The following is a 22,326-nucleotide window of genomic DNA, read 5'->3' as shown; positions in this document are numbered from 1 at the left end:
TTAACATGGTCAAGAATGTTAGAGACTGCATTGATTAGATAAATCAGTTTTGATTGTAATATAAATGTAATGACTCCAGCTAATTGATAATTAGCAGATTGATAACAAGTAGCTAAATGAACTGTGTATATTAATAAATAAGGGAGAGATAGAAAGTGACCAACACATCTGATACGTAATAAAATAAATCATTTTATTGCATGAGAAACAAGTTTTACAATGTGAAGAAATTGGCAATGTCTATAAACTGTTTCTCCCATTTAAGATCGAAAGAGCCGGCGGGAATGGGTGGGAGTTGGGGGGAAATTTGAAAGGATGTGATTGTCAACTTACCTGTTCATGTTGAAAATGTTTAAATAAAAATATTTGATTTAAAAAAATAAATATGAGTGTCTGAGCAAAGGGTCTGAATACTTATGACCATGTGATATTTCAGTTTTTCTTTTTTAATAAATTTGCAAAAATTTCTACATTTCTGTTTTTTTCAGTCAAGATGGGGTGCAGAGTGTACTTTAATGAGAAAAAAATGAACTTTTTAGAATTTACCAAATGGCTGAAATGAAACAAAGAGTGAAAAATGTAAAGGGGTTTGAATACTTTCCATAACCACTGTACATACACATATACCGTACATACATACACACACATATATACCGTACATACTAACACACACATATATACCGTACATACTAACACACACATATATACCGTACATACACACAGGGCTGTGGAGTCGGTAAGCCAAACCTCTGACTCCCGTCTCCTCAGTTTCCAAGACACAGACTCCAACTCCGATTCTGACTCCCTCATACATGGCTCACGTTTAAGTGATAAATTTACTGTAGATTCATCTCAGCTAAAAGTCAAGACCCTTAGATCAGGAATAGGACAGACATTTATAGGACATTTCATAACTTTCCCAAATTCTTATGAAAAAATATTCCCCACAAACTGCATTGAACTACTGTACCCAATTTATTATATATTTTAGTAGTTGGAGTCGGTCCATTTTATACCGACACCGCCTCCACAGCCCTGCATACACACATACATATATACCGTACTTACACATACATATACCGTACATACACACACATATACAGATACACATACATATACCGTACATACACATGTATATATACACACATATACCATACATACATACACACACACAAATACCGTATACACATACCGTACATACACACACATATACAGTATAGACCAAAAGTTTGGACACACCTTCTCATTTAAAGATTTTTCTGTATTTTCATGACTATGAAAATTGTACATTCACACTGAAGGCATCAAAACTATGAATTAACACATGTGGAATTATATACTTAACAAAAAAGTGTGAAACAACTGAAAATATGTCTTATATTCTAGGTTCTTCAAAGTAGCCACCTTTTGCTTTGATGACGGCTTTGCACACTCTTGGCATTCTCTTGATGAGCTTCAAGAGGTAGTCACCGGAAATGGTTTTCACTTCACAGGTGTGCCCTGTCAGGTTTAATAAGTGGGATTTCTTGCCTTATAAATGGGGTTGGAACCATCAGTTGTGTTGTGCAGAAGTCAGGTGGATACACAGCTAATAGTCCTGCTGAATAGACTGTTAGAATTTGTATTATGGCAAGAAAAAAGCAGCTGAGTAAAGAAAAATGAGTGGCCCTCATTTCTTTAAGAAATGAAGGTCAGTCAGTGCGAAAAATTGGGAAAACTTTGAAAGTGTCCCCAAGTGCAGTTGCAAAAACCATCAAGTGCTACAAAGAAACTGGCTCACATGAGGACCGCCCCAGGAAAGGAAGACCAAGAGTCACCTCTGCTTCTGAGGATAAGTTTATCCGAGTCACCAGACTCAGAAATCGCAGGTTAACAGCAGCTCAGATTAGAGACCAGGTCAATGCCACACAGAGTTCTAGCAGCAGACACATCTCTACAACAACTGTTAAGAGGAGACTTTGTGCAGCAGGCCTTCATGGTAAAATAGCTGCTAGGAAACCACTGCTAAGGACAGGCAACAAGCGGAAGAGACTTGTTTGGGCTAAAGAACACAAGGAATGGACATTAGACCAGTGGAAATCTGTGCTTTGGTCTGATGAGTCCAAATTTGAGATCTTTGGTTCCAACCACCGTGTCTTTGTGCGACGCAGAAAAGGTGAACGGATGGACTCTACATACCTGGTTCCCACCGTGAAGCATGGAGGAGGAGGTGTGATGGTGTGGGGGTGCTTTGCTGGTGACACTGTTGGGGATTTATTCCAAATTGAAGGCATACTGAACCAGCATGGCTACCACAGCATCTTGCAGCGGCATGCTATTCCATCCGGTTTGCATTTAGTTGGACCATCATTTATTTTTCAATAGGACAATGACCCCAAACACACCTCCAGGCTGTGTATGGGCTATTTGACCAAGAAGGAGAGTGATGGGGTGCTACGCCAGATGACCTGGCCTCCACAGTCACCAGACCTGAACCCAATCGAGATGGTTTGGGGTGAGCTGGACCGCAGAATGAAGGCAAAAGGGCCAACAAGTGCTAAGTATCTCTGGGAACTCTTTCAAGATTGTTGGAAAACCATTTCCAGTGACTACCTCTTGAAGCTCATCAAGAGAATGCCAAGAGTGTGCAAAGCCGTCATCAAAGCAAAAGGTGGCTACTTTGAATAAACTAGAATATAAGACATATTTTCAGTTGTTTCACACTTTTTTGTTAAGTATATAATTCCACATGTGTTAATTCATAGTTTTGATGCCTTCAGTGTGAATGTACAATTTTCATAGTCATGAAAATACAGAAAAATCTTTAAATGAGAAGGTGTGTCCAAACTTTTGGTCTGTACTGTAAATACACACACATACCATACATACATATACACATATACATATACCATACATACATACACACATATACTGTACAGATACACATACATATACCATACATACACACACACAGATACACGCATATACCGTACATACACACACATATACTGTACATAGACACATACCGTACATACACACACATACACACATGGTCAAAATTGTTGGTACCCCTCGTTTAATGAAAGAAAAACCCACAATGGTCACAGAAATAACTTGAATCTGACAAAAGTAATAATAAATTAAAAATCTATGAAAATGAACAAATCAAAGTCAGTCATTGCTTTCCATCCCTGCTACCACAGAATTAAAAAAAAAATTAAACTCATGAAATAGGCCTGGACAGAAATGATGGTACCCCTGAATAATGTGACAAAAAGGACATGTTAAATCAAGTTGTGTCCACTAATTAGCATCACAGGTGTCTACAATCTTGTAATCAGTCAGTGGGCCTGTATATAGGGCTACAGATGCTCATTGTGCTGTTTGGTGAAATAGTGTGTGTACCACACTCAACATGGACCAGAGGAAGCAAAGGAAAGAGTTGTCTCAGGAGATTAGAAAGAAAATTATAGACAAGCATGTTAAAGGTAAAGGTGATAAGACCATCTCCAAGCAGCTTGATGTTCCTGTGACTACAGTTTCACATATTATTCAGAAATTTAAGATCCATGGGACTGTAGCCAACCTCCCTGGACATAGCCGCAGGAGGAAAATTGATGACAAATCAAAGAGACGGATAATATGAATAGTAACAAAAGAGCCCAGGAAAACTTCTAAAGGGATTAAAGGTGAACTTCAAGCTCAAGAAACATCAGTGTCAGATCTCACAATCTGTCAATGTTTGATCCAAAATGGAATTCATGGGAGATGACCAAGGAGAGCACCATTGTTGAAAAAAAATCATAAAAAAGCCAGACTGGAATTTGCCAAACTACATGTTGACAAGCCACAAACCTTCTGAGAGAATGTCCTATGGACAGATGAGACAAAAATAGAGGTTTTTGGCAAGGCACATCAGCTCTATGTTCACAGACGGAAAAATGAAGCATATCAAGAAAAGAACACTGTCCCTACTGTGAAACATGGAGGAGGCTCTGTTATTTTCTGGGGCTGCTTTGCAGCATCTGGCACAGGGTGTCTTGAATCTGTGCAGGGTACAATGAAATCTCAAGATTATCAAGGGATTCTAGAGAGAAATGTGCTGCCCAGTGTCAGAAAGCTTGGTCTCAGTCGCAGGTCATGGGTCTTGCAACAGGATAATGACCCAAAACACACGGCCAAAAACACCCAAGAATACATTGGACTATTCTGAAGTGGCCTTCTATGAGCCCTGACCTAAATCCTATTGAGCATCTTTGGAAAGAGCTGAAACATGTCGTCTGGAAAAGGCAACCTTCAAACACGAGACAACTAGAGCAGGAGGAGTGGGCCAAAATACCTGTCGAGAGGTGCAGAAGTCTCATTGACAGTTACAGGAATTGTTTGATTGCCTCAAAAGGTTGTTCAACAAAATATTAAGTTAAGAGTACCATCATTTCTGTCCAGGCCGATTTCATGAGGATAATTTTTTTTTTAAATTCTGTGGAAGCAGGGTTGAAAAGCAATGACTGACTTTCATTTGTTCATTTTCATAGATTTTTAATTTATTATTACTTTTGTCAGATTCAAGTTATTTCTGTGACCATTGTGGGTTTTTCTTTCAATAAACGAGGGGTACCAACAATTTTGACCACGCGTGTATAGACATACAGATATACCGTACATACACACAGATACATACACACACATATACCGTACATACACCCATATACATAGACAAATATACCGTACATGCACACATATCCACACACATATACCATACATACATATACGTACACACATATACATACACATATACCGTACATACATACACACATTGTACAGATGCACATACATATACCATGCATACATACACATATACTGTACAGACACACACAAACCATACATACATACATACATAAAAATACACACATATACATACACATATACCGTACATACATACACATACATACCGTACATATATACAGATATACCATACATACACATATACCGTAGAGACACACACATATACATACACACACATATACATACAAATGTACACACACTAAAACATATGCAAACACATATACACACTACACACTTATATATACAAAACCATACACACAAGTACTAATCTATAATATCAGGTGTTCAGGTAAACTGTGTAGGAGGTCGGCCACATAGCTCATTGATCAGCTGGAGAGGGCTGCAGAAACCACTGTGGGGGATGGGGACACAGCATACAGGACTGATATTAGCTCCCTGCTGCCGTGCTGTCAGTCTTCCTCCCCCGACCTCTTCTCTGTGAGGAGATGCTGCTGGAAGGAACAGAGGGAGCAGAAGACGAGCTGTACATTTTCCTCTTCCTCCACTATTGTCCCCAGTGTGCTATGCGGCCCGGGCCCCCTGACTACAGGTGAACACCATTGGGACGCACTATGCAGGAGGACACAGAGACACCAACTAGTGAGCGCTCTCATCAGTCTGGTGGGGAAAGCGTTTATTGGCCAGCTCTCTCTCCCTGCATGACACGCCCCCTTTTTGAATTCCTGCACCCTGCGCACCGCTCTCTCCCCGGCTCTGGGTCAGAATGATACGGGCAGGAGTGAGTGGGGCCCCATGCTGCTGGACATCGGGCCCCTCTCACTCCCACCCATAATCTTGACTGAGTGGCCCCATATGCCCTGCGTGTTCTGCCGCTATGGACAGTACGCTCCTGGCTGCAAGGGCCCCCCTCCACCTCCGGGCCCCTGTGCAGTTGCTCCGGCGGTATGTCCGCCCCTGGTCACACGAATGTATATTCTCTTATCCGAGATAATCGGGTCGATTATGCAAATCACACTGTGATCAAACTTTGATCTGAGTGTAATCATAGATGGAGAAAAAATGTCTCCATCTTCTCCATTCTGTCAGTCCGATGTTTTCCATAGATTCATTGACTTACATGGGTGAGTGCGATCCGAATATTGGCTCAAACTCAGGCATGCTGAGATTTTTTTCCCTGGACTAGCTCTGTCCGAGCAAAAAAAATTGGACATGTGCATGGCACCATAGAATAACATTGGTCTGAGTATAATCCGATGTTTCGTCCGATCGCACTCAGACCGATAATACGGTCGTCTGCATGAGTCCTTCGGATAGGCTCACGCAAACGTATTAAAAATTGTCATCCGGAAAACAACTTTTTTCTCTCTAGTCATCCGTATACACTCCCCATTTTTTTACGGCAGCAGCTATTAATCATGTATAAGACCATTTACAATTTCCTATATTACAAAATTGAAATGTATCTGTAAAAATTGGATGCTATATTGTGGCTCAGTGCGGCATCAGATTTTTTTTTTTGTGCATCCATAGACTTGAATAGGTGAATCTCATCCAATTTATGGAAGAAACGAATGCATGCAGCTGTTTTGTTTTCACACGCAGATTCGGTCAGTGAAAAAAAAATTGCTCATCTGCACTGCCTCATGGAATAACATTGGTCCGAGTGCTGTCTGTTTTTTTTTTTTTTACAAAAACAGCACTCGGGCTGAAAATATGCTAACTTGAACGAGCTCTTAAGGATCATTCAGATTTCTGGATTTTATAATCATACCATCTGCAAAATTGATATCAAACTGACAACACACAGACCAGTGCAAGTCACCGGAGTACTCCACTTAAAGGGGTTGTGGCACCATAAAGAATACTTTTAACCAAGCAAAAAAGGTGGAAATAAATGGTTTTGCAATTTACAGTTATTAAACATTATGCTCCATTCAAAAATACCAAGCTCTTATATTCTGAAGTATGCTCCCTGGTGCCCCCTGCCGTTATTCCATTCCGTCCTCCCAGTGGCCGATCAGCTGGCGGAGTATGCGCAGTTCATGACATCATCAGAGTTCCCCCCAACTCCCCACCCCCAGTTTGCACAACGTATGCACCCTCACACAAGTCTGATAGCGCAGGGAGCATATTGCTATGGAAGCGCATAAGTGAGTCTTCCTCCATCTTCCTCTGAGTGAGATCATCTGCTCCACAACAGAACGATCTCACCCAGAGGGGGGGAGGAGAGGAAGACTCACTGAAGCGCTTCCATAGCAATATGCTCCCTGCGCTGTCAGACTTGTGTGAGGGAGAATACTTGTGCACACTGGGGGTGGGGAGTTGGGGGGACCTGTCCAGCATGGGGACCAAGGCTCACAGCTATTCCCAGCAATGATAAGCTACTGGTGCTAAAGCAATCATTGTGAGCAAACAAAACCCAGAGCTTGTTGAAAGAGGCATCACTGAAATCTGTCTTTTAACCCCTACCTCATGCTGTCTTCAGATTACATCGCAAAAACCTGTTGACAGATTCCCTTTAAGAACGCAGTCAATTTTCGTTTTTGCATTTTAATGCAAGCAAGCCCATAAATGTATAAGTGCTTGATTTTTTGTGGGACTAATTGTAGTTTTGAATGCCAACATTCATTTCACAATGTATAGTAACCCTGCAAATCTTCCTTTATTTTGGGGGGTTTTATTTTTACCACATTAATTATTTCAAATTACCAACAAACAAGATTCTCGTTGTCAGTACGATTACGGTGATACCAAACATGCATAGTTTTTTTTGTTTGTTTTTTTACTATTTTAGTGGTGAAAAATGTGTTCTAAACTTTGTGAAGAAAAATAAATGTTATGAATCAGGAATTTTGGATGGATAATGTGCACCTCTGTGTGCGCCTCACAACAAATCCTATTCTTGCCCCTGCCCCGCCTATTTAGGTGGACCTGGGATAAACTGGTGTGAAGATGCCAATAGTCGCAATATTTTGGCACCTGAACTTTGCAACTTTTCAGACTTTTTACACCAGAATTCTGACATGACAGAATTGATGTATCATGCCCATCATGTACCTATCGGTGACAGGAGTTTGTGAAAACCTATCATTTTTATAATTATAAATAGTATCTGTGGCTTTTGATATAGAGAGTTGAGTTGCCATTAATGAGGTAAGCAGTCAGCAGAATGCATAACGTCCACTGTGATCAGTTCTTGCGACGATTTTGATTGATCTTCCTTTGAATTTGAGTATTTCTTCTTCCAGGTTCCCCAGGTCCAGTAGGACGTCCAGGTCTACCTCCTAGTGATGATTTTCAGTATCCTCTTGGAAATCCTGGTCTACCTGGAATTAATGGTTTTGATGGTGGGGCTGGAGATCGTGGTATACAAGGACCATCAGGACAACCTGGTATGGAGGCGTAATGTCTAATTAATATGTTCACATAAATAGATTATTAGGCTTTCTGCATGTACAAGGGCTCTGATGACATAACCATGTTCTGTATGTGCTGTAACCATGCAATAAGAATCTCTTTATTTCCTTTTATTCTCTTGTTCTCAGATGGTGGTCCTCACCGGTGATTGACAGCTGGCTCTGTGTGCATGTTCATATACTAAAGACTGTCAATCGTAGAGTGAGAACTCCCACTGGACTCCTGAATGAGCAGAGATTTCAATTAGTAAATTACATTTTATTGAATCTTTTCTACAAACCTATAAATATCAATCTGCTCATCTCCTGACGCTGTAGATAGAACAGCATTTTCATATTGACGAGTTCCTTTTAAACTCTCAATTGAGAAAGACTAGTACTTATTAGAAAATTATCTGATCAGCACATATATGTGTGTGTCTGCAGACAGCCAAACTTCTGCCCCCTACATCTGCCTCACCCCAGTTTGCTTTGTGTAATGTGATCCCTCAGTGATGGCTTCCATAGTTGACATGGTTTTCATTGAATTTAGAAAATAACACAAGGCAAATTCCAGATGGGTGTTCCAGGCACTCCATATGACTTGCACTTTATATACTTGCAGTCACTTGCCAAACTAATTTCTCATCTGCTTTTCTTAATATTCTATTCTAAGAAGTGGATGAGAATCTGGTCGGCACGTGACCGCCCACTCACGATGGAAGTAGAAGGGGGGAATCCTGATAGAGTGCACAATGTACATTGTCAAGATTCAGCGATCTGCAGTCACATAAGTTGACTGCAGGAATCTCTTTGGAGCCTGGAGACCCCTTTAAAGGCTTATTTCCACCTCAGTCTTTTATGGCTGAGATGACAATAATTCCATCCAGTTGTGACCAGTAAAGGTTAAAGCATTTCCATAACTCCACCTCATCTGGTTGGAGCTAATCAGATTTATTCCATGAAAGGCTGAGATGGGAATAATGTTCCCTACTGATTTCAGGTTACAGTCTTGTCACCGACCTTACAGCTTGAGGTTCCCACATCCACACACAAATATTAACACTATATTGTTGCATTTGATCTTACGGAGCGTGAATATTTCCACATCAGAAGGGAGCATAGTCCAGGCAATTGAGCCTTGGAAAAGAATATATTGAGGAGTGCCTATAAAGGTTTTTCATGCATGAAAGGGATGACATTTCTCCTAGTAGGTCTCCTTTGAGATGGACTAATGTATATCTGATTTAACACTGCTTATAATATGGCACAAATTATTAAACTGTATAATATCTACCTGTTTTGCTCAGATCTTTTTTTAATACTTTTTCAAGTGTGTGTAAACTGTTAATAACCTTTTTCAGGTGGAAAAGGCTTTCCTGGCAGGCAAGGGCAGGTGGGAAGAAATGGCCCTCCTGGTCAGCCTGGCTTTGTCGGTGATCCCGGTGAGCCTGGCATTCCTGGACCCTCAGGATTTGAAGGTAATTGTTATCTTTGCTTGAAATGTTGGTAAGTCATTGTGGTCTATGGCTAAAAAAAAATTGGGATATTTAATGTGGACATTATTAGTATTTTACTCCTCATTTACTTGCTATTGATAGCAGTGATTTAGGTGAATCTAGTTCATGTACAGTTAACTCCGGAAATATTTGGACAGTGACCGAATCTTCGTGGTTTGGGCTCTGCATGCCACGATTTTGGATCTAAAATGAAACAACTGAGATGCAATTGAAGTGTAGACTTTCAGGTTTAATTAAAGGGGTTGAACAAAAATATCCTGTGAAACGTTTAGGAATTGCAACCATTTTTCTACAAAGCCTCCTGATTTCAGGGGCTCAAAAGTAATTGAACAAATTACTTTACCATAAATAAAATGTTTATTTTTAATACTTTTGTAGAGAATCCTTTGCAGGCAATGACTGCCTGAAGTGTGGAAGCCATGAACGTCACCAAATGCAGTTTCCTCCTTTGTGATGCTTTACCTTCCTTTACTGCAGCTGACTTCAGTTGTTGCTTTTTGCCTTAAATTTTGTCTTGAGCATGTGAAATGCTGTTCGATTTGGCTGAGAACTGGTGATTGATAGAAAAAACTTTTTGACAGTTAGGGTGATTAATGAGTGGAACAGGCTGCCACGAGAGGTGGTGAGTTCCCCTTCAATGGACGTCTTCAAACAGAGGCTGGACAGACATCTGTCTGAGATGATTTAGTGAATCCTGCTTTGAGCAGGGGGTTGGACCAGATGACCCAGGAGGTCCCTTCCAACTCTACCATTCTATGATTCTATGATTCGGCCATTGCAAAATTTTCCACTTCTTTGCCTTAAAAACCTCCTGTGTTGCTTTCACAGTATGTTTTGGGTCATTGTCCATCTGTAGTGTGAAGCGCTGTCCAATCAACCTTGCTACATTTGGTTGAACCTGAGCAGAAAGTATCACCCTGTACACTTTAGAATTCATCCGGCTGCTTCTGTTTTCTGTCACATCATCAATAAACACCAATGACCCAATGCCATTGGAAGCCATGCATGCCCATGGCATCACACTGCCTTCACCATGTTTTACAGAGGATATGGTGTGTTTTGTATCATGAGCCGTTCCAAGTCCTCTTCTTACTTTCTTCTTCCCATCATTTTGGTTGATCTTTGTTTCATCTGTCCATAGAATGCTTTTCCAGACCTGGACTGGCTTCTTTAGATGTTTTTTGGCAAAGTCTAATCTGGCCCTACTAGTTTTAAGGCTGATTAATGGTTTGTACCTTGTGGTGAACCCTCTGTATTTACTCTCATGATGTCTTCTCTTCATGGTAGAGTTAGATACTGAAACATCTACTTCCTGGAGATTGTTCTTCACTTGGGTTGATGTTGTGAAGGGGTTTTTCTTCACAATGGAAAGGACTCTGTGATCATCCATCACTGTTTTATCCTGTGTCCAGGCCTGTTTGTGTCCCCAAGCTCAACAGTGTGCTCATTTTTTTGCAGAATGTACCAAACTGTTAATTTGGGCACTCTTAACATTTCTGCTATTTCTCTGATGGATTTCTTCTTTTTTTCAGCTGGTCTGCTTATCTTCCATTGACAGCTCCTTTGTCCGCATGTTGTTTATTCACAGCAACAACTTCCAAATGCAAATGCCACATCTGGAATCAGCTCCAGCCCTTTTACTTGCTTAACTGATGATAGACTAACAAGGGGAAAGCCCATGTAGTCCATTAAAGAGCTTTTGAGATAATTTTCCAATTACTTTTTTGATCTCTTTAAAAAGAGGCAGCTACATATTACAGAGCTGTAAAGGATTTGAATAACGTCAAATTAAAGCTGAGAATCTGCACTTTAAGCCCATATTCATTATATAACTGTATCTTGAATATGTCTTGGTAAACAGCTAAAATGCCTAAACTTGTCACTCTCCAAATATTTCTGGACCTAAGTGTATGTTTTGGGTACGGTGTCAGTAATCTGGCGGATATGGTGTCACTATAAGGAGCTAGAGAATTACACCCATTTACCACTATATTGTACATATCCTTTTTCAAACCAGTAAAGTTTACAATCGTTAAACACCGTATGGCTCCATCTGAAATAGGAAGCATTATAAAAGGTACAGTAAAGGGTGATGCAGCTCTCGGGAAGCTCTATTACAGCTGCAGGGTAGTTCACGTCTGATTTTTTTTTCTCAGTCCAAGTGGTGCCCAAAAAAAGACACAGAGACTTGTCCAGTATTGAACAGAGTATTGGATCAAACTCACCAATGAAAGTCTATGAATCTGTAAAATAAAAAATCAAAACAGCACTTGGATGCTATCTGTTTGCTCTGTTTTTTCATGGATTGTTTGATGAGAAGCTTTGAGGATGATGGTAAAAACTGACACTGACCAAACTCTGATGACAATGATAAAAACACTGATGAAACCCAGATCATGTTTGTGTAAGAGAAGATCATCTGAATGAGCCCTTACGCAAACATGGAGTATGTCCATAAATGACTGATTATCAAATCTCATGGCTATGATAATAAACACCATTATTGTATAGTTTCATGAGCGCCAGCGGTGCTTTAAGATTGGTGGAAGTACTAAACATACATGACGGATCATAGAAATTAATTAACTATACCCATTTGGGGAACCTAGTAGTTAGTCGTATTCAGTCCGATAGGAGCGGAAAGCCGCCTCTCACCTATTCTGCGCTGTAATAAGCGCAGCCTCCGATGGAGTCTGGTTTGCCGCCTGGGTGTATGTGGAAAAGTGCTGCAGGTGACCTCAACCCTATTAGGCCAGTGCCATCTAATTGTACATTTGTTCATGATCACAGGTTCCCCAGGAAAGGAAGGCACCGTAGGATTACCTGGCATGCCTGGGCGCAGTGTGAGTGTTGGGTACACTTTGGTAAAACACAGCCAGGCTGAACAGATTCCGCCATGTCCTGTTGGAATGAACAAGCTTTGGGATGGATACAGTCTGCTCTATGTAGAAGGACAAGAAAAGGCTCATAATCAAGACCTTGGTAAGTCATCTATGGGATCTGAGGTGGAAGGTGGGGCGATATCTACAGTTTGACTATCAGTTGGTTAATGTCTGGAATGATTTTATGTTCGCTCACTGCGGTTGAATGATTATGTCCATTCACGTTTTATTCAGGTCTTGCTGGATCCTGCTTACCTCGATTTAGCACCATGCCTTTTATTTATTGCAACATCAATGAGGTTTGCTACTATGCCAGTAGGAATGACAAGTCTTACTGGCTCTCAACTACGGCTCCTATTCCCATGATGCCAGTGGCCAGCACACAAATTAGAAACTACATCAGCCGCTGCTCTGTGTGCGAGGCTCCATCCCAAGCGGTTGCTGTTCACAGCCAAGACAACACAATCCCGCAATGCCCAGAAGGTTGGAGGAGCCTTTGGATAGGATACTCTTTCCTTATGGTAAGGTTGTGATTATTCATTTAAACTTCCTGAAAGAGTTTGACGATTTTGCATACGATAGTCTCAACCTGGCCTAATAAGAGTTTTTCGTCCCGAAATCTCACGTTATCGAAAGATCTGACTCTTTGCACTAACCTAATGCTCCACTTACTTTACTAAGCTGGCATGGAACTGTAACCGCTCTGATATTACTGTTCAGTAAAGGCTTAATAAAGCGTGCAGCAGTGCTGGGATCAGTGCAAAGAGTGAGATCTCGCTTTCACTGCAAGGAGGGACAGTTGGGTCCATTTGAGGGACATTAGGGACACCTGGTCCTCTTTTGTTAATAGATGTTATTTATAAAAAAAAAAAAAATCACCATTCTGAGGCTGCCTACTCTTTTCTTAGCCAGAAGCAGCCCCAGACTAGAAATGTCATCTTGAAATGTCACAAAAGGTACTATCTTTAATCAAAAACATAAAGCGTAGGTTTAATATCCTCTTAACTAGCTCACAGACATCCCAGAACTTAAAGAGTAACAATACTTTTCTTTAATTATTGACCAGCTTTTGGAAAGTTATAAATATTTGTAATATAATCCATTACCATATTTTGCTTCATTCTCTCTCAAACACACACATGAGGGAGGTAGACTTTTCTTCCCAAAACCTCAAGACAGTGAGAGTGTTTGTAAATAAGAATTTGAGTCTGGATTCTTGCTTGAGCAGCAGTTCAAGGCAACTTCTAAAAGAGTATAGTAGGCCAGGGGAGGGCAATTCATTTTCCCGAGTGGTCACATGACAGATCATGACTGATAGGGCCAGAACAATAGGCTGAATTTAATTCTGCTCAATATTAATATTAACATACAATTAATATAAAACTATTATCACTTAATTTTGAGCAGAATTAAGTATGCTGACAACCCCCCCTATATGCAGTATGAGTCCACACAAAGCTCCCTACATACAGTATGAGCCCCCATATTGCACCCTATATACATTATGAGCCCCCACACTGCCTATCTATATACAATATGAGCCCCCACACTGCCTATCTATATACAATATGAGCCCTCAGCCTCTATATAGCCCCCTAAATCCAGTGTGAGCCCCAAAATAATACGGAGGATGCAGATAGCAGTGATATCTGGACACAGGCGAGGGAGGGCATGGTGCGACCTGTGGGACAGTCTTTTCAGCCCTTCGGCTTTCTCAGTCCATAGGCCGGACTGGAACAGCAAGAGGGCTGGATGTGGCCCTCGGGCCGCACTTTCCCCATGTCTATACTAGGCTGTTAAAAACAGCACTTTCAGCAAAGTTTGGGGAGAAAAGGAAGCAAAATTAGGTAATAGAGTATATTAAAACTATTCTTAACTTTGCAGAATCAGATCAGTTAAATAAAAAAAAATGTACTTTTTAAGGTCAGTTCCTAAAGCAATATTGATAAATCTGCCAGAGACTGTCCGGTAATTCCATTGTAAAGCTGGATTCAAAATTGTGCATGTGAATTAAGCCTTAGGCTATGTGCCCACGTTGCGGAACTGAAGCATATTTTTTACGCTTCTCCCTGGCGGGAAAATCGCATGCGGATTTTACATGCGGTTTTCTCGCCAGGTAGAAGCGTTTGTGCAGCGTCTTTGCATGCATTTCTGCATGCGGGTTATCAAGCACTTCTCCAAGTGATTTTAGCATCACTTGGAAAAGTGCTTGACAACTTGTTCACACTATATAAATCCACGCAACCGCCATTGATTTATATAGTGTGACCAAGTAATAGTTAAAAAAAAAGAATCAGAATGGTAAAAAATAAAAAAATAAAGTTTATACTCGCCTTCCGATGCATTCTCTGCCCCGTCCGGAGTCTTGAGCGGCTCACGCTGTTGTGAGCGGTGACATCATTGAGTCATGTGATGGGTCACATGACTCAATGACGTGGCAGATCCTTCACACAACAGCGCGACGGCGGGAAAACACCGGGAAGACATCAGAAGATAAGTATAAACTTTATTTTTTCTTTTTTTTACAGGTTCTTTGGTACCCAGGTGTGGATGAGAGTCTCCTCTCATCCAGACTTGGGTACCATCCGCACATTGATTCCGCTGCGCTTCCGCAAAATTAATGAACATGCTGCGGATTTTTGACCACAGCATATACGCTGCGGAAAAATCCGCAGCATGGGCATTGACATTGCGGAATGCCATTGGGGACCATGGGGTGCGGATATACATGCGTTTTACAAGCGTTTACGCTGCGGAAATTCCGCAGCATATACGCTTGTAATACGCAACGTGGGCACGGAGCCTGAAAGTGAATCTTTCACTAGGTTTTTGCCACCTAATCAGAGAACAGCATAATGTAGAGACAGAGACTCTTATTCAAGTGATGTGTCACTTACTGGGCTGCTTATTGTAGTTTTGATAAAATCACTGCTTTATCATCAGAAGATTATCACTAGAGGACTAGTAAACCTGCTGCCATGTAGTCCTCCATATTCATGAGTTCTGTATAACCGCCCCCTGACTACTGGTTAGTAGCTTTCTGCCTAAGTATAGTGTTCACAGAAAGCTGCCAGTCAGTGGTGTGTGCGTACATACATACAGAGCGAGTAGAAGAGAAAGTCATCAGGATGGTTGGGAGTAAAAACCATGAGACAGAAATTGGGAATTGGGTAATGTCATTTATACATACCTATTAAGTGTTGTGCGAATGTGCTCGGATGAGGTGTTATCTGAGCACGCTCGAGTCCTAACAGAGTATCTTTGGCGTGCTCAGGAAATAGGTTTGCGTCGCCGTGGCTGTTAGCCGGCCCAAGACATGCAGGGATTGCCTGTTAAACAGCCGCATGACAAGCAGATATTGCCTGTCAAACAGCCGCCAGACATGCAGCCGCGGCGACACAAACATATTTTTCAAGGACACCAAAGCTACTCGGTTATGACTCGAGCATGTTCGGATAACGCCTTATCCAAGCACATTCGCACAACACGAATACCTACATAACATAGGAATGTAATTGTGTATTAGAGCTGGCCACCGTATTCCTAAGGCGGTTCTGCTTCATCCTCTTGCTGATTGTTTCCACAGCACACAGCTGCTGGTGCAGAAGGAGGTGGTCAGTCGCTGGTATCCCCTGGGTCATGCTTAGAAGATTTCCGGGCTACTCCTTTTATCGAATGCAGTGGAGCTAGAGGAACTTGTCATTATTTTGCAAATAAGTACAGTTTCTGGCTTACGACCGTGGAAGAGAGGCAACAATTTGGTGGTGCTCCTCCTTCAGAAACGCTGAAATCTGGGCAGCTTCGAACACGTGTGAGCCGTTGTCAGGTTTGCATGAAGAACTTGTAGCACATCTGCTTTTCCAAGAACTCAATCTGTTTTCCAGCCTCAGTCAATGTATAGAAATGTCACAGTAGCTGGCCAACCTAATCCACGGGCGACTGCTTCGGAGCTTGGCGCTGACAACAAGGCACTTTTTTAAGAATAGCAAGGGTACCTGTTGTAAACTCAAAATGAGTGAGAAGCCGTACAATGAAGTATGGACAGGCCATATTTTGGAAAGTAAATATTTTAAAAGAAAAATGGTGCTAATTTTTTTTTTATTTTGTCTTACACATGTGTATTATTCATGGCTACCTCAGAAGGTCCTCCTGTCAATTCAGATCTGCTACCATGTGGTGCTGTCATACATCAGTGTGGCTTGTTGCTGGAGTATTAGGTACATGAATATGGCATTCCCTCATTCACAGGCACTTTCCCAATGTAGAATCTGTCATGTTCACCCAGAGATGCCATTTCTAAGGAATCTTATCATGCAACATGTGATTACACCTCAGTCAGACATGACTTCCTTGGTTGTATGACTTTGTATGGGAATTTGTTTTCCATTAAGTCAAGATGAATTGTTACTGAGGGTACTTGCACATCATTACTGTATTAGAGGCTTATTATCCTGAATATAAGTCATAGCGTCATTTTATTGTACTACAGTAATCACGTTGTATTAATGATTATTAAATTGCGCTCATTGGTGGTGCTTTATGGCTTGTTCACACAGTCAGTATGATGTGGCCACAGGGAGGTAACGCACGGCACATTGATCCTCTAGTCACCCCCATTCATATACTAATACAGAAACGTGTGAGCAAGAAAACTATAATCTTCCATAAAGCCAAAGAAAATGGAATGAGTGCAAAACTAAGAATTATAAAACCATGATTTTATTCATCAATTTAAAAAGACATAAGGCGATTATATATTTTTATATATACATTTTTTTTTCATCAGATAGACAAAAAAAATCCGAAAAAATCCAGAAAATGAAAAAAAGAGGGGATGTAGGCTACCCGCATAGGGGGGATATTGTAAAGATGAAAACTCGAAACATGAAAGTGTGGCCGCTTGCACGACAGAGATCCTTGTGATACAATTTGGTCGTTTTTGAGGTCCGTTACATTTGCACTATATAATGGATTGGGGACACTCATTAGAGGTCCAATACTACTTTGTAAATTGTACTGCTGACAAAGGAGTTTTCGTGTTTTTAGAAAACCTGTTACTTGACTGCAGCTTATCCCCCCTCCCCAAAAAACAAACAAACTGTGCTTTCCTCACCATCCCCAGGTTGGGCACTGAGTCTCTTCCTCTGCTGCTTTCAGTGTAGGTTATTGTTTGCAGCGCTGACAGTGCGGCAGCCAGTCAGTGAGCTCAGCAGCTCATGCAGTCTACATGGGCAGAGCCATGGCGCTCAGTGATAGGCTGCAGTGTTGTCAATGTGACGTCAGTGCTGCAGACAACATAGGACATTGGGAACAGCAGCAGAGAATCAGTGATGGACCTGGGCCATCTTTTTAAATTGATCATGGTTTTATCATTATAAGGGATCATGCACATGACCGTAAAATTCGGCCGAGTGCTCTCTGTCATTTTGATGGATAGCCCTCGACCCCATGTCATTCTATGGGGGTGTGCACAAGTCCAATTTTTTTCCTCGGGGGGTTGGGAGAATCGCACCATGCACAAGTTGTATCCGATTATCAGATCACATTCAGCCATTCGTGCCTGTGGGTCAGTGGGGGAAAAAAATATATAGATCTGACCGTACTCAGATAAACAGAGTACTGTCCAATTTTCACAGACTGACTGAATGGAGAAGATGGAGAATTTTTTTTTTATTCTCCTCACCCGAGAAAATTGGATAACCACTCTGATCAGAGTCTGGGCAGTGTGACTGGCATAATCGGACTAATTTTCTCGGATGAAAGAAAAATCGGTGGTGTGATTCTAGCCTCTTACACTCATCCTGTTTTCCTTGGTATGTTTGTTGTTTTCTGGTGCTAGCTAAATACTTTACACAATGGGCAAACATTGATTGGAGCGATCGTATAAATAGTCTCTGTTACAAATATATATATGACAAGTACTGACACTGCTCGGATACAAAATCCTGGTTGCATGTTGAGATTGGTTCCTTGCCTATATTTTGTTGACCACTAGATCCCAGTCTTTCAGAGGTAGCCTTGGTGCGTAGATTTTGTAATAATAAAGATATTTTACAGACGCCCCTATACAAGCTAGAAATACCACAGTGAATATGTACATTCTAGTTTATTATATTTGTCTAATTGCTTGTATTTTACTTTATATGATTTTTATTACAAAACTGTGTGTATTGTATTCCACTATAGCAGAGTTTTTCCTTTAGGTGCAATTCCACTTTCAGGACTAGTGAGGTGAACCTCATATGACAAAAAGGTAACATCAGTTACATGAAAAATTCCCCTTCCTGTTCATGTTGTGAGACATGTATAGAAAGATTTGGAGTGCACACAACCACTGTGTACATTTTAAATAAAAATCATCCCTGACTAAAGTAAAGTAGTGTCTGTTATGATTTAAATTTTATATAATGGAAGACGCATAAGTTTACATCCACCTTAGCCACATTCATAGACTCAATTTTTCACAATGTCTGACGAGCGGATCTGACTATATTCATATTCAACAAATGATGCATATTTTCACCCTCCTCGGATCCACCGGTGAGTCTCCGCCACTGCTCCTGCTGGCATCATGCAGCCAATGCCAGGCGTCACGTGTGGAGCGGCGGCGATTTACTGACAGACCCGCGAAAGCGAATACAACACAGTTTGTTACTTTATAATAATGTGCAGCTGAATACATTCATTTACTGAAAGAGAACAACCCCCTTTAAGTTACATGTTTAATTAAGTGATAATAAATCCAAAGAAACTACAAGATTAAAACTAGAAAAAGTGCTCAAAACTAAAAAATAAAACTGGGTACATATTAGAGGTTGAAATAGGGGACTGGATGGCATTTCATTCAGTAAAGAGCAAAGAACTAGTAGTATTATAGTATACCATAAAGAGACATTTGGATAATATATTATATATATATATATATATATATATATATATATAAGTGCTTTGCTAATATGTGCGCTTGTGAATTCTCTGGTTTTCTCTGTCATACCAGTAAAACAACAAAAATAAGGGAAGTTTCGGACCATTATATGAAAAGCCGAACAGTCCCCACTGACTATAAAGGGGTCCAGAGGGTTTCCATCCATGACCATCATTTTACCAGACAAAATACACATCTGAGACAGGGTCTAATTCATTGAATGAAGTCAATTGTAACATTGTCTGGCCCTATAACATAGCTCCAGCCTTAAGACCCTTTTCACATCATGGTTTTGTAAGTTTTGCAAACAAAGAAAATAACGATACGTTGTAAAACCAATGCAGTTATACATACAGTTAGCTCCAGCAATATTTGGACAGTGCCCGAATCTTGGCGCTTTTGGCACTGCATGGCACAATTTTGGATTTAAAATGAACTGAAATGCAATTGAAGTGTGGACTTTCAGATTTGATTAAAGAGGTTGAAAAAAAATATCCTTTGAAACGTTTAGGAATTGCAACCATTTTCCTACAAAGCCCATTTCAGGGGCTAAAAAGTAAACAAAAGTTCTTTACCCACAATTTTGGAACGATGCCAACAATTTTGTCAGGCCCATTTTTGTGGTTTTGCGTAAAATTATGTCCTATTTGCCTTTTTTTCTCAGTTTTCTTTTCTGTTGTTCCAATACACACAAAGGAAATAAACATGGGTATAACAAAATGTGTAATTGGAATAATTTTCTATGAGAATTACTTCATTTTCTGGAACAATTTCAAGGGTGCCAACACTTTCGGCCATGACTGTATACGTATATTTTTTATAACATATATATTGCTTTTTATTTTTTTAATGATGTCGGGAGGGAAGAGGCAACCTGAAAAAACTCATGCAAACATATGACAATACATGGTTGCAATGTTATAAAAAAACGGATCAGTTTTTCTAAAAGATAAAAAAGTGCAGCAGACGTGGGGTTTTTTTTGCATCCTGCCTATAAAAACAAATCAAAATGAATATGTGCACAAACGTATGTACAAATGGATACATCAAGCACCCCACAAAAAACGTGGTGTGAAACAGGCCTAAGGCTGCGATCAGTAATTCGGTTTCTAAAATTAGGAAACTGAATCAATGATCAAAACGGATCCAATTTCATGAGTGATCCAAATGGAAGCAGAGCGACGCCATTGACTTATGGGATGGATTCCATAGGTGTCAGCTTTTACTATGTAAAAAAAAAGTTCTGTATGATGCGCTTTTTTATCCTTTCTAAAAATGAACTACTTAGAGCCCATAATACTGTATAGAGGACTATGTGGGCCATTATTCTGTATGGAGCACTATGTGGGGCCATTATACTGTATGGAGCACTATGTGGGGCCCATAATACTGTATAGAGGACTATGTGGGCCATTATTCTGTATGGAGCACTATGTGAGGCCATTATACTGTATAGAGGACTATGTGGGGCCATTATACTGTATGGAGGATTATGTGGGCCATTATACTGTATAGAGGACTATGTGGGGCCATTATACTGTATAGAGGACTATGTGGGGCCATTATACTGTATGGAGGATTATGTGGGGCTATTATACTGTATAGAGGACTATGTGGGGCCATTATACTGTATAGAGGACTATGTGGGGCCATTATACTGTATGGAGGACTATGTGGGGCCATTATACTGTATGGAGCACTATGTGGGGCCATTATACTGTATAGAGGACTATGTGGGGCCATTATACTGTATGGAGGACTATGTGGGGCCATTATACTGTATGGAGCACTATGTGTGGCCATTATACTGTATGGAGCACTATGTGGGGCCCATTATACTGAATGGAGCACTATGTGGGGCCATTATGGGCCCATTATACTGTATGGAGCACTATGTGGGGCCCATTATACTGTATGGAGCACTATGTGGGGCCCATAATACTGTATAGAGGACTATATGAGGCCATTATACTATATAGAGGACTATGTGGGGCCATTATACTGTATGGAGGACTATGTGGGGCATTATACTGTATGGAGCACTATGTGGGGCCCATAATACTGTATAGAGGACTATATGAGGCCATTATACTATATAGAGGACTATGTGGGGCCATTATACTGTATGGAGGACTATGTGGGGCCATTATACTGTATGGAGCACTATGTGGGGCCCATAATACTGTATAGAGGACTATGTGGGCCATTATTCTGTATGGAGCACTATGTGAGGCCATTATACTGTATAGAGGACTATGTGGGGCCATTATACTGTATGGAGGATTATGTGGGCCATTATACTGTATAGAGGACTATGTGGGGCCATTATACTGTATAGAGGACTATGTGGGGCCATTATACTGTATGGAGGATTATGTGGGGCTATTATACTGTATAGAGGACTATGTGGGGCCATTATACTGTATAGAGGACTATGTGGGGCCATTATACTGTATGGAGGACTATGTGGGGCCATTATACTGTATGGAGCACTATGTGGGGCCATTATACTGTATAGAGGACTATGTGGGGCCATTATACTGTATGGAGGACTATGTGGGGCCATTATACTGTATGGAGCACTATGTGTGGCCATTATACTGTATGGAGCACTATGTGGGGCCCATTATACTGAATGGAGCACTATGTGGGGCCATTATGGGCCCATTATACTGTATGGAGCACTATGTGGGGCCCATTATACTGTATGGAGCACTATGTGGGGCCCATAATACTGTATAGAGGACTATATGAGGCCATTATACTATATAGAGGACTATGTGGGGCCATTATACTGTATGGAGGACTATGTGGGGCAT

At 40.8% G+C, this 22,326-nt stretch overlaps 1 protein-coding gene across 3 annotated transcripts in view; it reads left to right on the top strand.

Annotated features, from left to right (window-relative positions):
- Positions 1 to 18,958, top strand: part of COL4A6 (collagen type IV alpha 6 chain) — a 276,656-nt gene extending 257,698 nt beyond the window's left edge. For all 3 annotated transcript variants that reach the window (XM_073641112.1, XM_073641113.1, XM_073641111.1), the window contains 5 exons: positions 8,034 to 8,177; positions 9,545 to 9,661; positions 12,491 to 12,682; positions 12,817 to 13,103; positions 16,169 to 18,958. In XM_073641112.1, the coding sequence (XP_073497213.1) occupies positions 8,034 to 8,177; positions 9,545 to 9,661; positions 12,491 to 12,682; positions 12,817 to 13,103; positions 16,169 to 16,429 (1,001 nt within the window). In that variant the 3' untranslated portion in view covers positions 16,430 to 18,958. The remainder of the gene's footprint in view (positions 1 to 8,033; positions 8,178 to 9,544; positions 9,662 to 12,490; positions 12,683 to 12,816; positions 13,104 to 16,168) is intronic.
- Positions 18,959 to 22,326: the final 3,368 nt, after the last annotated feature.

This window comes from Phyllobates terribilis, unplaced genomic scaffold (genome assembly GCF_046119375.1).
Source record: "Phyllobates terribilis strain yellow unplaced genomic scaffold, ASM4611937v1 Scaffold_7__3_contigs__length_470593459, whole genome shotgun sequence".
NCBI lineage: Eukaryota > Metazoa > Chordata > Amphibia > Anura > Dendrobatidae > Phyllobates > Phyllobates terribilis.
This window is presented reverse-complemented; position numbering and strand designations above follow the sequence as displayed.